The 17,390-nt window shown below is 26.7% G+C and overlaps 2 protein-coding genes across 2 annotated transcripts; both read left to right on the forward strand.

The window, feature by feature from the left end:
* Positions 1 to 686: 686 nt before the first annotated feature.
* LOC105254086 (uncharacterized protein PF11_0213-like) lies at positions 687 to 7,809 on the forward strand (the record flags this gene model as incomplete). Its single annotated transcript, XM_025407814.1, has 7 exons — positions 687 to 811; positions 1,524 to 3,191; positions 3,267 to 3,603; positions 3,943 to 6,762; positions 7,168 to 7,288; positions 7,358 to 7,522; positions 7,604 to 7,809. Coding segments are annotated over 7 exons (5,442 nt in total), but the record flags the coding sequence as incomplete, so codon positions are not given.
* A 4,254-nt stretch (positions 7,810 to 12,063) lies between these two features.
* LOC105254087 (charged multivesicular body protein 3) lies at positions 12,064 to 13,462 on the forward strand. The gene is made up of 4 exons (XM_011262579.3): positions 12,064 to 12,263; positions 12,317 to 12,377; positions 12,679 to 13,073; positions 13,225 to 13,462. The coding sequence occupies exons 1-4, from the start codon at positions 12,219 to 12,221 to the stop codon at positions 13,384 to 13,386; spliced, it is 663 nt and encodes a 220-aa protein (XP_011260881.1). The 5' UTR covers positions 12,064 to 12,218; the 3' UTR covers positions 13,387 to 13,462.
* Positions 13,463 to 17,390: the final 3,928 nt, after the last annotated feature.

Raw genomic sequence — 17,390 nt, forward strand, 5'->3', positions numbered from 1 at the left:
AAATAGAATATCATGAAGAATATTATAATTGCAAGAGATTCTTAAAAAAATGAGGTCATTAATGAATCAAAACTTGTTCACACATATACACATACGATTACGACACAATGGACGAGCTAAATTTCGTCACAATATGATGACAAGGATATATGTAAAACCAATCGCCAAATTATTTAGTACGATTTCGATCACGATCAAATTCAGTTCGTCTCTGGAGATATCAGAACGAAGTATATAAATATTCGCCATTACATATATTTATTAGAATTAATATTTTCTCAACTTGTAATATTTAATTTCATATATTTTAAAATTAAAGTTAAAATTAATTTAATAATTATTTAATAATTTAATTTTTTTTAACATTTAAATTTTGTTTATAAAAATTGTTTAATAAAAATTAAATTTTTATTTCATTTTATTAATGTCTTTCATTTCAACAATTTTTAAGTTTAACTATTAAATTTATTTTTAAAACTTGCTTATTTTTATTCGATTGTTATTTAGAATGTCCAATAAATCATAGCATAATTAATAAGAAAGAATTGTACAATGTGATGGATACTGTAAATAGTATTATAAATACACACATATATATTATTATTATAATAACTATCATTTTTTGTGTGTAAAGTAAAAGTGATCTTGTGTCCAAAATCAAGGAGCATAATAGCATCAAGTAATGATTAACGGTGAATGTGATCGATATGTATAAAAAAATTACTTTGATCATATTGATGTTATTTGTGATTGTTTATTCGGAAGAAATTTCTGTCAAAAATGTGACGCAAGCAAATTTCTTAAGTTTAAGGTAAAAAAAAACTTTTAATTAATTGATAAGTAAATTAAAATTTTAAAAAATCTTAGATCTTTTTTTCTTTAATATAAATTAAAATTCTAATTAAGAAAGTTTTAATTTTTAATATATTAATTAAAATTAATGTTCTATAAATTTTGCAAAACTTTTTGTGATTTTATTAAATCATCAGATTTTAATAATATTCTTTTTATAATATAAATTAAGTGAAAAACAAATATCAATATTTAAATACCTTTTTAATTAGATTTTTACATTAGATATGATTTGAATTTGATTTTTAAAACTTTTTTTTTCAATTTTAAATAGCCTAATGCAAGTTGTAAACATAAAAGTATGTTAGTTTTAATTGCTTAATTGTTTGTCAGCACAATCGTTTATATTATTCGTGCACATAATAAACTGCTGAATTTTGTAAGAAATTATGAAACTGCAGAGCTTTGAAATTGCCAAATTATCAATTACATGATAATGTCTAGAATAAAGATGATCTAAAAATAGAACAGAAATATAAAATATGTTCGATAAAAATTACCCTTAGTTTCGTACATGAATTTACTTGAATTAATTTATTCAAATAAAGTTGAATTGAATAAATTATTTTTTTAAATATTTAGTTGTTAAAAATTACATGGGCATTTGAAATATTTAATTTATTAATTGAATCAACAAGCGTTTTTTTAACCGAATATTCAATTACTTATAGATTGTCGACAATTGTACCATACTCATTGCACAATGATCAAAATTTCACAAAGAATAATACAAAGAGATCGCTTTTTTTAATAATCCCACCATTGCAAACACGAAATGATTACAAAGAGCCAAAAGAAATGGTCCAAAAAATGAAACGTTGCGGAACATTATCTAAGAAAAACAAATTTCTCTCATTAGCGAGAAAAAAGGAAGATTCCATCAGAGCAGAGATGAAGGTAGGAAGTCTTGATAGAAATATTAAAATTCCCAGGCAAAATTCAAATGCCCGTACTCTTTTAAAAAACATAAAGTATTTACAAGAAATTCCTGCAAATAAGAAGAAAGCTGAAACATATAAAGATAATACGTTTTTACGAGCCCTCAAAAATAACATGAATGCAGAAAATGTAATTTTAAATTTGGAATCTCAAGAAAAGAAAAAGAAATGTAATACGGAAAATTGTATTTGTTATTGCAAAGAGGAGAATTGCTTCTCTAAATCATCGATGAAAAATTCATCGGAAATATTAAGTTCTCCCAGAAAAGACAAGCTTGAAAAAATAAACCGTCAGAAAGCAAAAGAGGAAAATATAAAATCAAATGTCTTACATCAAACATCGCCAAAATTGTATCATAAAAGTCTTCAAGAATTACAAGTTCCTAATCTAATCAACTCTTTTCCCACATTCTACCAAGAAAGAATACATCCCATGAATATCCCTCGTGCACCAATTTTACAAAAAACCTTACCTTACATAATCAGAAACGAGAAAAAATTTGATAATATTCCATTTCCTTCATTTGAGAACAGACCAAATTTTCTACTTAAAAGTAACGCTTACAATCAATATCATCCGATTATTCATCGAAACTTACATCCCTGTCCACGTACAGATGAAGAAAATCGAATTGAAAGTCCTACATCAACTACTTCGTCTTCGACAAGCTATGTTGGTGCAACAATTAGACAACAAACAGAGAATGATCTTAAATCGATGGAAACCATTGGAAAAGATGAAAAATATTTTTTTAAGTTAACTACAGAAACTCCGAATAATTTTGTGTCAATTAATTCAGAAACAGAGACTAATTTTTATCCAAGCTATTCGGTTAATAAAATTGAAGAAAGTAGCATTACAGATATTTCTAATTTAGATGGAATAACGTATAAATTAAAGAATTCTACAGAAAAAACTAAAGAAAATCAAGAAGATGATTTTTCTAAGCTAATGCCATTTTTTACAAATTATATTGATAGAAGTAGAACACCATCCATCATCTATCCATCAATCATGCAAAATGAGAAATTGATAAATATGGAAGAGTGTATAAAATTATTCGGTCGCGACGTGTGTGTGCTCAGTGCAACGTCACCAGAAGTACTTGCAAAACAGATACCAAAGAATAATATAAATGAATATTCTACGATTAGAATTCCGGAATATATAATGCAAATGTCCACTAAGGAGGGAACAACAAATAACGTCAATTATTTGGATAAATTTAAAACAATTGATACGTATGTAGAATCGAAATCATCCACTAGTGGAATTAAAACGTCAAATATTGATTTGAATGAGTATCTTGAATCAACAAATGTTGATTTGAATGAGTATCTTGAATCAACAAATACAGAATTAATTCTAATTGATTCTAATGAAAAGTTTCCACAAGAATTGTATCGACATGGAGAATCTATCAAACAAACTTATGAATTAAATAATGACAATTATGATGAGAAAAATTATGATGATAAATTATTTAATATTAAAGAAGATACACATATGCCAATGAAAAAATTGATGGATCAGATAACTGATAAGACTATGGAGATTGAAAGAAATACATTGTTAGGAAAGAGTAAGAGTCATGTTAAGCCATTGTTAAATTCAAATAATAAGGAAGCCTTAAATCCATCTTCAAGTGAGAAATATCTTTATTCTACTAATTCATATGAATATAATAACGATAAAGAACTGGACAATTTGAAAATTGATCAACAAACTTTGGCAACTTTGGCAGATATAAATATTAATTCATGGAGTACTCTTGGAGTACAAAATACTGATCGTAAAGAAGAACCTACAACTGTTATTTATGATTTAAAAACTGAATATAATTTTGAAGAGGAAAATAAAAATTATTTAAAAGAATCAAATATGAATTTTTATCCTGACGAAATTTCTGAAGAACAATTTAAAGAAGAGGATACAACCATTAATTATAATTTAAAAGTCGGACATAATTTTAAAGAGGAAATTACAAATAAATCGAATGAATCAAAGATCAATACTTCTCGTGACAAAGAAATTCTTGAAGTACAATCAGAAGAAATTTCTATCAATTATGATTCTAAAGCAATATATAATTCTGAAGAAGAAAATATGTATGATTTGGAAAAATTAAATATTAATTTTAATTCTGAAAAAAAAATATTTCAAGAACAGCTTGAAGAAAAAATTATACCTATCAGCTCTGATTCTAACACTGAATATAACTTTGAAGAAACAACTGAAAATGATTCATTAGAGAAAACCATTTACTTTGAAAATGAGATTCTTCAAAAACAACCTGTAACACAATATCTTGATGAAAAAACAAATTATTTAAATAATAAAGAAGATATCACCAATAGACCCGAAACAACTATCGATTTACCATCAAAAATATTACCATATTGTGATAATACTTTACTTTTAAATTCCATTAGAAACGTCATCAATGATTTCACATCGAATACTTTCTTAACCGAAACAAAAGATCTTAATGAAAATATTCTTCAAAAACAAGATAGAAATTTATTGCCAGAAATTTCACAAATTCCGAATCTCGAGAATATTCTGTCAATTCCGCAAACAGAAAATACAATTGTAGAAAAGGTGAAAGATGTTTTACCCGATATCACAGCTATTCTCAAAAGAAACTTTACAGGCGATAGGTCACTTGATATGATCAAGAACAGTTTCCATAGCATATTGCAGACTTTTTCCGCAAATTTTCATCAAAAGCTCCCATCAATGACGGTCGAGGAACATCAATTCAAGGACGGACAATGGACCATCAATCCAATAACCTTAGCATCGGTTCCAGACAGTAAATTATCAATAGCAAATCCGGTAAACTTGCAGAAAAGCAAAAATCTTTTAAACTCCTCAGCAATCGCATCGCAAGCAGATCAATACATGCGGAACATGATCGCGCAAAGCGTGAAAAGCAGTTTAACCAAAGACGAACATAAGGAAATAGATAATTCAATAATTCATGTGCTAAATAATATTCTTCAGACAGTAAAAGATTTAGAAGATACAAAAAGTACAAAAATAGATAATGAGAAAGTGCAGATGATTAGTTATCAGGAACCTAAGGCGTTAGAAAATAACGCTAGCATGATTATTTCTAATTTTTTAGATTTAACAGAATATGAGAAAGACGAAAGCATTGAAGAAAAAACATCAAGGAAAATTATTTATAAAACAGACAAAAATGTCAGAAATCAAATCTTAAATGGGATACAGAAGATAGATACACAAGACAATGAAGAGAAAGAACTAGCTGAATCATTAAAAACAACATACCATAAAGCTATTTCGCAAAATAATCTCAGCATGTCAGCAATTCCTGTAGAATCAAATTTAATAAAAGCTGAAAAATTAAATACAAAAGAAAAAAATGTATTTCTAGAGACAACTATAATTTCACCGATTATAACTAAAAATCTTGATCAAACAGAAAATGATATTGTTACTTTAACGCCGAGAATAAAGGATATTAATGTAAATAATAACAATAATAAATCGTTAATAAATGATTCACTGGATAATCAAGTTTTGAAATATACACAAAATTATCATATCAACGAAGAAAATGTTCAAATTACAACAATGCCCACAAACTTTATACAAAAAACTTCATCAAATTACGCACAGATGTCGAATGACATAATTTCGGAAAACATGGAAGAAATTGAAGATATTGAAAACAAAACTGAATTCATCTTAAATAGAGAAATATTGACGAAGTTACCTGATAATTTAATTTCATCTACAGATATAAAATATCGAAAAGAGAAATCGAAAATCGCTTCTTCGACTGATGAAATTGATCCAGCAATAATATTAGAGAGGATTGAACATAATTTGTCACCAATAAAATATTATTCGCCAGAAATTTTAAAATACATAAAAAATCATCATAATGCTGATGCATTTATAAGTGTTATACAAGAAACTTTACCCGATCATGCACAAATGTCGGATAGCATAATTTCACAAAATATAACAAGTACTAAAAATATCGGGAATGAAGAAAGCATATTAAATGAAAAAATATCGACTATTTCAATTGATGATGTAATTTCATCTCTAAATGTAGACTATGGAAATTATGAAGCCAAAATTACTCCTTCCACAGACAACAATGTTTTAGATTCGCAGCAGCAGGATTTTAAGACAAATAACATTATTGCCAAAATCTACGAAGCTACTACAGAAGTTCAACAAACGTACGCAAAAACTACATACTTAAAGGTAAAATCTTCTGCTGACAATAGGCCAATGATCAATATATCTTCATCAACTTATAAAGCTGATGCAAATAGCAACAACGATAATAAGGACAAAAATAGCAGCATTGACAATGACAATTTAATTGGCAACAAAATGTATAATGCTGATATTACTACTAATGATAATATTATTACAGAAACAAATAATGTAACTATTTCATCCTTCAAATCATGTCTTTTAAACGATACAAATCTTGTTCAACTATTTCCCTCATTAATTACTTCCGATATCTCCGAACTTGAGAAATCACAACTTTATTATATTAACGACAGCATGAAATTACCGTTCGAGATCAGAAAATTAAAAGATGGTTCTTATGTGTTATCGATCACCAAAGACATATGTGAGCAAAAAAAAATCCTGGAAAGAAAATGTCCCTGCTGTGTGCCATTACAAGAACATGTGATTTTGTGGAATAAAAATCAAAACCAAAAAGATGTAGATATGATGACTTCAAGTCAAGAAGATATGTATGTGAATGATGATAAAAAAGATTATTATTTGACTGAATCGCCCAACATGATAACTATAATGACGGGAAAAAATATTTTAAGAATGCAAAAATTAGGAGAAGAAAAAGAAAGGATGAGCGCGCACTATCATTGGAAGCAAAATTTAAATGATAAAAATTTAATAACAATTTTGATGCCAGTCATTGATTGTACGAAGAAATATAATTTATTTCTCAATTTTAACAAAGAAAAAAAAATGCTATTTAATGAAACTGAATCTTATGACATAATTCAAAACTATAATAAGTTATTAACAGAGGCAATCAAAAAATTTGAATACGATAAATCAGAGAAAAAAAATTTCAATAATAATTTTGAAACAAAGGAAAATGAATTTGCGAGTGAAAATAAAGAGGCAACTGATAAATTACAAAATTCGGTAAACTTTCGAGAGAGAAAAGATACCATAAGCACGAATTTCTCAAAACCTTCAATTTCTCAAGATTTTTCTGATTTGGAGAATTCAGTAGAAATTGAATCACGAAAAAAAAATGCAAAAGCAAATCAATTTGAAATAATTGAAAATTTTCATAAATTCGAAACTGAAAAAAACATTCAAAATATTGAGCAAATAATAAATTCTAAAAATCAAAAAAGAAATCCTCCTTTTAAAAGTATTGATATTTCCAAAGAAGACACTAAAATAAACAATGAGGAAATGAAATCGGATAAATACCGAATAGTGGATTTTGAAAAAGGTAATCATCATATAAACTTTAATAAAAAATAAAATATGAAAAGAATACATGTAAAAAATTCTATTTTAGGAAATGTTACAGTTCTAGAAAAGGAAAAAGAAAGAAAGCCTCAGCACATTATAGAATATGAAAATCGAGAGAGGATTCCTATTTCGAAGATTATTATTTCCGGAGATAACGTCAACATGAAGAGCGAAAAAACAAGTCGGGATAAATTAACAAATACTGAAAAAGGTAATAACTTATAATTAGATAAGCAAACCGATAAGTAAATACACACACAATATAGTAAAAATAGAATAATTCTGTTTATAGGAAATGTTTTTTATAAAAAGAAAAAAAAGGAGCATAAAATGCGTATGATTGACAATAAGCAGAATGATTCAAGAATTAAAATTTCTGCTGAAGATAATAAAAAACCGTATAGATATCAGCGAAATACAAGTGGCATTTTAAATAGAAGAGCAGAATTAGTGAAATCTATACTTTATTGGCTTAAAGGCCTTTTCTCAAATAAATAAAACATAAGGAATTAATTAATAGCTTTAAAAAATTCTTTCTCTTTAATAAGATATAATAAGATATAATAAGATATAATAACAACATGATAATTAAGAAACGAGCACTAAGAGCCTACAAAACGCGGATGGCAATGCGTAAATTATTTCGAACATTAATTGTTCGCGAAAAATTTTTTAAAGACATATACACATATGCCAAGTTATAGATTCTCTTGGTTTGAGACTTCTATAACACCCCTTTACCCCCCTGGAGAGATGTAGACAGGAAAAATATCGGAGCGAAGTCGCTGAATCGGCGCTGAATCGTTTTGTAGGCTCTTAGTGCTCGTTTCTTAATTATCATGTTGTTAAATACATAGAGCCGTATTATTTTCCAATTTATTAAGATATAATAAATTTTTTAAAATTTCATATAATCACTTTAAAAAATTGAAACCTTTTTTTTACAAATTTCATGAATTTTCTTTTAAAATTCTTATAAATTTGCTTTTTAAATTATTTATTTAAAATATTTTGGAATATATTCTTAAAATTTTCTTAAAATTAAATTTCTCTCTCGTAGATCTGCTTTATTGTTCAAAAAAAAATTATTAAGATATAAAAATGTTGAAATACAAAAAGATTTACGAGATTTTAGGCTTTATTATAAAACAAATTAATATTATTATAAATTAATCGTATTATTGTAAATTTCTAAATTAAATACATATATTATAATTACAATAATAATTAAATTCAGACAATATGTGTGTATATATAATTTAGTAATTTAATAATAATTTATATAATTTAACGGAATATATACATAACAATTTTACAGTATATATATATATATATATATATATATATATATATATATACTGTAAAATTGTTATATATATTTTCCGTTAAATTATATATATATATATATATATATATATATATATATATATATATTGGATAAATTTATTTTTCAAATATTTTTCTTTTCTTGTGCCTATAAATTTTAACAAGTTTTTATAAATTTTATTTAGGGATTTCTAAAAATAAGTATATAATATTGTTTTGTAATATTAAATATTATATCAAATTGCTGTAATGATAAGCATAAAGCTATAGTATGTATTTAAGAAAATCTATACTTTTGACAGATTTCGCTATCTAAGATGATATTAAACTTTTGGAACACAATCGATTTTATTTATCAAGGACGCAATATTAATTATTATTATTAAAATATTATTGCATAATTCTTCCAGTTTATTTTTGAAATCTAGTTTAATGAAATATAAACAACACACATTGCTGTCACTTAAATTTATTGAAAAATTAATTGTGTAAATATAAATAGTATAAGGAAATGTTTGTGATATTTTTTACTTACATTTTAGCTTTTTCCTTTCAATTTTTCAAGGATAATTTTACTTCACATAGTTTCTGATAATACTTGTGTGTTTTCTGATATTCTGAGAGATACAAACTGTCAGTACTAGCAATATTAAAAAAATAACTATATATAGACTATAAAAATAACTATATATACTAGTTTAGGCGAAACGCCATATCAGAGAGAAGAATGAGAGGTGTCATGGCCCGCTTTTAGGTGATCCCTGAAAGCGATACGCCCTTTGTTAATCTAAAAAACGTGGACATGAACTACAAAGCCAATGTCCACGAAAGTTCTCAGAGGGTAACATATAATGTGCACAATTTCTGGTTCTGTTCCCTGCTATGTGCACAAAATGACGGTACTACCAGTGCTGTATAGCAAGGTGCTTACGTATATCAAATAAATTTTAATATAAATGAGAAATGACGAATTTGAATGTATATATATATATATATATATATATATATATATATATATATAGAGAGAGAGAGAGAGAGAGAGAGAGAGAGAGAGAGAGAGATAAAATTTATAATAATAATAAAATTTATTTATCATCGAAATATATTTAATATACATAAACACCTTACAGAATTCGTGTTACAAATATTTCGTGCACATAGCACGGAATATATATATATATATATAGTGTACGCAGGAGTTATGTGAGCAAGCGAGAAGGTAATAAGAGGGAGCGAAATGGCAATAAGAGTGAGCGAGATAGGAATAGAACGAGCAACGAAGACTCGAAAATCGAGTCTTTGTTGCAGCCTGGCATACTATTTCTCTCTCGCTCGCTCCTATTACTCTCTCGCTTGCTCCTATTACTATCTCGCTCGCTTCTGTTATTATTTCATCTGTTATTATTTCTTATGTACTCATATACTGTCATGTTCATCTCATTATCAAGTCTGCCGCTGGCAAGCGACCGATGACAAACTAATGAAAATTTTGCGATTAAAATAATATCAAACACGGTATCAATCGGACAAATGTAGTTAAATATATATAATCAAACTTTTTATTATCAGACTAATTAAAAATTATCCGATTTACGTCGTGTTTGATATCATTTTAATCACAAAACTCTCAATAATTCATTAAAATTACTTTCATATCGATAAAATAAAAAATAAAAGTTTCAGTTTTTATTTTATAATCTCGTAAATTGCGAATGGATAGAGAAAGTGAAGAAGCCGATTGTAAGACACTTCGGAATTCTTTGATGATAGGTCATCTCGCTCGCTCTCGACTCGCTGTCGCTCTCGCACTTGACAGGTCGTAAAGATAAGCGGACTCGGCTTCCTCGCGAATGTAAACATCTTATAAAATAAAAACTGAAACTCTTATTTTTTATTTTATCCATTTGAAAGTAATTTTAATGAATTATTGAGATTCTTGCGATTAAAATGATATCAAACACGATGTAAATCGGATAATTTTTAATTGGTCTGATAATAAAAATTTTGATTATATATTTAACTACATTTATCGATTGATACCGTGTTTGATGTTATTTTAATCGATTGATACCGTGTTTGATGTTATTTTAATCGCAAAATTTTTATTAAAATTTTTATTAAAATTTTGCGATTAAAATAACATCAAACACGGTATCAATCGGATAAATGTAGTTAAATATATAATCAAAATTTTTATTATCAGACCAATTAAAAATTATCCGATTTACATCGTGTTTGATATCATTTTAATCGCAAGAATCTCAATAATTCATTAAAATTACTTTCAAATGGATAAAATAAAAAATAAGAGTTTCAGTTTTTATTTTATAAGATGTTTACATTCGCGAGGAAGCCGAGTCCGCTTATCTTTACGACCTGTCAAGTGCGAGAGCGACAGCGAGTCGAGAGCGAGCGAGATGACCTATCATCAAAGAATTCCGAAGTGTCTTACAATCGGCTTCTTCACTTTCTCTATCCATTCGCAATTTACGAGATTATAAAATAAAAACTGAAACTTTTATTTTTTATTTTATCGATATGAAAGTAATTTTAATGAATTATTGAGAGTTTTGTGATTAAAATGATATCAAACACGACGTAAATCGGATAATTTTTAATTAGTCTGATAATAAAAAGTTTGATTATATATATTTAACTACATTTGTCCGATTGATACCGTGTTTGATATTATTTTAATCGCAAAATTTTCATTAGTTTGTCATCGGTCGCTTGCCAGCGGCAGACTTGATAACGAGATGAACATGACAGTATATGAGTACATAAGAAATAATAACAGATGAAATAATAACAGAAGCGAGCGAGATAGTAATAGGAGCAAGCGAGAGAGTAATAGGAGCGAGCGAGAGAGAAATAGTATGCCAGGCTGCAACAAAGACTCGATTTTCGAGTCTTCGTTGCTCGTTCTATTCCTATCTCGCTCACTCTTATTGCCATTTCGCTCCCTCTTATTACCTTCTCGCTTGCTCACATAACTCCTGCGTACACTATATATATATATATATATTCCGTGCTATGTGCACGAAATATTTGTAACACGAATTCTGTAAGGTGTTTATGTATATTAAATATATTTCGATGATAAATAAATTTTATTATTATTATAAATTTTATCTCTCTCTCTCTCTCTCTCTCTCTCTCTCTCTCTCTCTATATATATATATATATATATATATATATACATTCAAATTCGTCATTTCTCATTTATATTAAAATTTATTTGATATACGTAAGCACCTTGCTATACAGCACTGGTAGTACCGTCATTTTGTGCACATAGCAGGGAACAGAACCAGAAATTGTGCACATTATATGTTACCCTCTGAGAACTTTCGTGGACATTGGCTTTGTAGTTCATGTCCACGTTTTTTAGATTAACAGAGGGCGTATCGCTTTCAGGGATCACCTAAAAGCGGGCCATGACACCTCTCATTCTTCTCTCTGGCCATATAAACGATATATATCGACGATATAACCTTGAAGAATTTAAATTAATGAAGAGCGGTGAGGTTATGTTGACCAGAGACTGAGTGCTTTGACGTTTCTATATACGCAATTCGGACATGGGCTTGTTCGGAAAATCACAGGAAAAGAATCCCAAAGAAATGGTAAGGCTTCAGAAAATATTGTGTTTGACTTGTTAAAATTAATCATTTTACAGGTTCAAGAGTGGACCCACAAATTAAGAAAGGAAGGTTATCAACTTGACAGGCAGGTTAGAGGTGAGTTTGAAAAAGAAAATTTTCAAGAAAAGTCTTTAGAAATTGTAATAATTAAAATTAATTTATTTAATCAGTAAGAACCTCGAGCTTTATGTTAAATTTTTGATCTTGAATTTTTGCTTTTGTGCTTAGAAAATCTAAAAGATTTTAGGAATATTCTTACACACACATTCTTAGTATTCTTAAATTTTAATATATTTAAAATCTTTAGCATAATTATATTTATTTAAATCAAATATCTTTCTTTTCTTTTACATTTACTCTAAATATTGTTTATATAATCAATGTTTTTTTTGCATAGCAATTCAAAGAGAAGAAGAAAAAGTAAAGCGTTCCTTAAAGGAAGCAGCAAAGAAAGGAGATAAAGATGTTTGCAAGATTCTTGCAAAGGAGATTATAAGGGCTCGTAAAGCTTGTAACAAAATTTATACTTCTAAAGCACATCTAAATTCTGTATCGTTACAAATGAAAAATCAATTGGCGACAATCAGAGTTGCTGGTTCAGTTTCAAAATCTACAGAAGTGATGCAAGCAATGCAATCTTTGATAAGAGTACCAGAAGTAGCTGCAACTATGAGAGAAATGTCAAAAGAAATGATGAAAGCAGGAATTATCGAGGAAATGTTGGACGAAACAATGGATTCCATCGAGGATTCTGAAGATATGGAAGATGAAGCTGACGAAGAGGTTGATAAGGTAAATTGTATTTTTACTTTATCTTTTATTTCATACTTATTGAACAAAAAATGAATGCTGAAGAAAATTTTAATGAATAATTTCTTAGGTATTTTTCATCATAAAGGGAGATTTGCACAAATATTAATTATAAATAAATTTCTCCTTACAGATTTTATGGGAGGTGACAGCTGGTCAATTGGGTACAGCTCCTGCAGTTGTCACAGAAAATCCTGGATCAGTTGCAGCCTCTACATCTGCAGAAGAAGAAGTAGAAGATGATGACAAAGAACTTGAAGAAATGAAAAATAGACTGCAGAGTCTTCGCAGTTAGATGTATAGTTAAATAATTCAAATATATTTGCATTAAATGTCAGGGAAAAAATAAGTATAATAACAACAGTTATTAAATAAATAGTATTTGCTAAAAATAATATTTATCATAATAAGTTGTTTTGCTATTTATATGTAAATACTGTATGTATTATCTTTCTAACTTTGTAGAATTTATCTAGTTTTGTAGAGTACTTAACATAGATATCTATTTTTACATTCACAGCTAAATAATTTTTTTTATAATTCTAATTTGAACTATTAAAATTAAATAATATTAATAATATTACATAAAACAAATTAAATGAAAAATGTGATCAAAATTTAAAAAAAATGGATAATTATTAAAAGATTATAGAAATAATTAACAACTCAAGAATTAAATAACTTTTAACTGTTGTACTTTGTTATAACATTCACACAAATTTATATTTATAATAAAAAGATTTATCGCTTTTTCATGGCTTTAAATATACTATTTTCATTTTGTACTTTCCATTTTATAATTTATTCTATATAACGTCCATATATAATTGAATATATATATATGCAATTATTTTTAAATTCTCAAATCCGACTTTTGAAAGAAAAAGTAGATAAAGTTATAGAACTGTAACAAATTATCAATACATAATAGCAATTAATAATTAATACAATTAATATAATCAATAGCAATTAATAATTAATACAATTGATTATTAACTGCTATTAATTATTTAAACAATTTTCAATAGAGTTTTTTTAGTAAATAATAGTAAAAGAAGATATATTTCATGTTGAAGAATATTGTTAATGTAAATAAGTAATCCATAGAATAATATCAGTATTATTATTAAGAATAAACTAATATTATTATATAATTATAATATTATATCAATAAAAAATATAAATATAATATTACTAATAATATATCAACTTATAATTAATTTTATATATATATATATATATATATATATATGTGAATATCTATTATTAATCAAAAATTAATCATCCAAGTTACTCTTTCAACTACTTACTTATTTTACATTACCGCATTATCTCTCGCGCTATATATAAATTAATAATTTATCTCTTTAAATCTAATCTTCTTTTGTTTGATTTTATACAGTTGCAGATTTATAATATATAAAATTGACATATATAAAATTGAAAAAATGTTAAATTAAATGTTAAATTTACTAAACAGCAACATTAATGAAGACTGCAGTCAAGGAAACATTAAGAATAATGCTTTGAAGCGTTTGATTGACCAATCAGGTTAAAGAAATCTTTAATCCTTTTATTCTGATTGGTCAATCAAACGCTTCAAAGCATTCTCAGCGTTTTCTTGACCGCAGCCAAAAAATATAAAAATTTAAAGAGTGTACATACCATTAGTTTTTATAACGCACTGAAGTAAGCTTTTAAAGATGAGGAAATGACGTACTCAATGTCTAATTCGCGCAAAAAAAAAGAACATATATATGATAAGTGGTGTGCGAATATATATATACATATATATACATATATATACATATATATATATATATATATATATATATATATATATATAATTTGCTATCTTTGTTAAAAATTCCCTCATTGATATTATTTAGTATCATAATCAAAACATTGACTTTTTATGTATGTACTTTCGGATTGAAGGAGAAAAATAAATAATTTACAACTACTTCTAATTTCATTATTGTAATCATTGCTAAAATATCTAATAAGAAATGTTTTTAAAATTTAGATGATGTAATATAAAAAGTGACAAAAATCCACCCTCAAAAATATACATATTTCTTTCTAATTTTGGTCAATTTTTTATAAGATAATATAAGTAAGACTCACTCTTGCTGTGTTTGTTTTGACATTATAAGTATTTGATTGACCAATCGGAGTAGATTTTTTATTCTGAATCAAATATTCGCTCATTTATAGCATCAAGACGAATCTAAAAGAAAGACAACATATTTAAAATGTTCAACGTGTAGGATTACAAAATTAAATTTAAAAAGTTCTGAAAAAGTTAACACACATAATGTGTAATAAAAAAGAGGATAACATTTTTGGCAAGATACGATACACTTACACTATATAAAATATATAAAGAATTTTGCTCGTTTACCTTTAAAAATATATAACTTTTTAGAAAACATTTTTTTGATATAATTATAAAAGACAATTATAAAGTTTATATTAATTTTTTTCACCTCGATCCCATTATTAACTTATTGTATAAATTTGATCCTGATCTTCACAAACATTTTATATATATATATAATGTATAATATATATATATATATATTATTTATAGATATATATATATTATTTTATATATATTATTATCATTATAGATTATTTTATGTATATTCATTTCATATATATGTAATAGTAGATAGTGATATTTAAAAACTTAAATTTAATAATTAATAAGAATTTGACTCAAATAATTAAAAATTAAATCAAAATTGGCAGAAGAAAGAACACTTCCTTCTTTTTTAATATTAGTTTATTACGAAACTCAGTTTACAATAATAAAAAGCGAATGTTTCGGATCATCTTCCGGATGACGCTAAATTGTATCCCGCGGAGGTCTAGCATGTGCGCTGCTTCTAACAGTCCCTCAAATATACTAATTGTGTTATGCAAAGTCGCAGCAGATCAGATTTCGTGCTTTTTGTACAATTAATAATAGTATGCCATTGTGTGTTTCATGTCGGTTTGAGATTCGATGGAATTCACTTTCATTTCATTATCGAATCTCGAACCGACATGAGACACACAACGGCTATTATTAATTGTAAAAAAAGCGTGGAATCTGATCTGCTGCGACTTTGCACAACACAATTATAGTATATTTGAGGGACTGTTAGGAGCAGCGCACTTGCTAGACCTCCGCGGGATACAATTTAGCGTCATTTGCGCGTCGGAAAACGAATTCGTATAATGTAACGCGTCATAATTTGTAATATATATTGTTAACATTGCGCTGAGAAAGGATTAAAAGATGATTCGAAACGCCCGCCTTTTATTATTGTAAACTGAGTTTTGTAATAAACTAATATATTAAAAAAGAAGGAAGTGTTCTTTCTTCTCTGCGCTCCAACTACTGCGTTATGGCTCTTATGTGTCAATTTCGATTTAATTTTTAATTTAAAATTTAAAATTTATGACATTTTCTGAGAAGCTTGATAAGAATAGAATTTAAATCGTACAAATCTGTCAGTAGCACAGCTATAAAATGTTAACTATCTAGAAATTATTTATGGATTTTAGGGTGTCAGAAACCTCGACTTTAATGTCTCTTTCAGAAATGAGAAGTGAAATGAGAAGTGAGCTTCGAAAGTAATTATCCACCCTGATTTATCGAAAGAGGGACATTCGAAATCTCTCGCTGTCTCTCATTTAGTCTACAGGGTGTTCTTAACATATATTGATTAATAAAACTTTATATTAACTTACATGGATCATTTTCATTTTGGCATATTGCGTAGAAAGATTTCAAAATCGTATATCAAAAGAGGACGCCACAAAATATTTATTGATTAGAAATCCTTTACAATATATGTAAAAATGAGGATATATTAATCAAAATAGATGTAATTAAGAAAAAATTCTCTTTTTGCAAATTATATTTTATGATATATTAAACACAAGAACTAATAGCTGCAGAACGAAAGTATAAGAATAACAGAAACATAATTATAATAGACACAGGTCAAATTTATAATTGTGATTAACCGAAGCACTCAAAAATTTATCTTATAATGTTATAATAAATTTTATTATAATGTTATAAAATTTATTATAAGATAAATTTTTGAGTGCTTCAGTTAATCACGATTATGAATTTAACCTATATTTATTATAATTACGTTTCTGTTATTCTTGTATGGATAAATCAATGTTAAATATTCATTTTAAAATAATTGCAAACGATTAAAAAAATTATATATAAGTGATTTAAAAAATAATTGCATATAAATATATAATAGTGCGGTTTTTTTAATTCGCAAGTGT

Source organism: Camponotus floridanus, unplaced genomic scaffold (genome assembly GCF_003227725.1).
Source record: "Camponotus floridanus strain SB8 unplaced genomic scaffold, Cflo_v7.5 scaffold1, whole genome shotgun sequence".
NCBI lineage: Eukaryota > Metazoa > Arthropoda > Insecta > Hymenoptera > Formicidae > Camponotus > Camponotus floridanus.

Excerpts from the sequence above, each read along its gene's own strand:
- LOC105254087 (XM_011262579.3), top strand. The coding sequence starts at position 12,219 with ATGGGCTTGTTCGGAAAATCACAGGAAAAGAATCCCAAAGAAATG. Across the intron at positions 12,378-12,678 it reads ACTTGACAGGCAGGTTAGAG|CAATTCAAAGAGAAGAAGAA; the intron begins GTGAGTTTGAAA and ends TTTTTTGCATAG. Across the intron at positions 13,074-13,224 it reads CTGACGAAGAGGTTGATAAG|ATTTTATGGGAGGTGACAGC; the intron begins GTAAATTGTATT and ends TTCTCCTTACAG.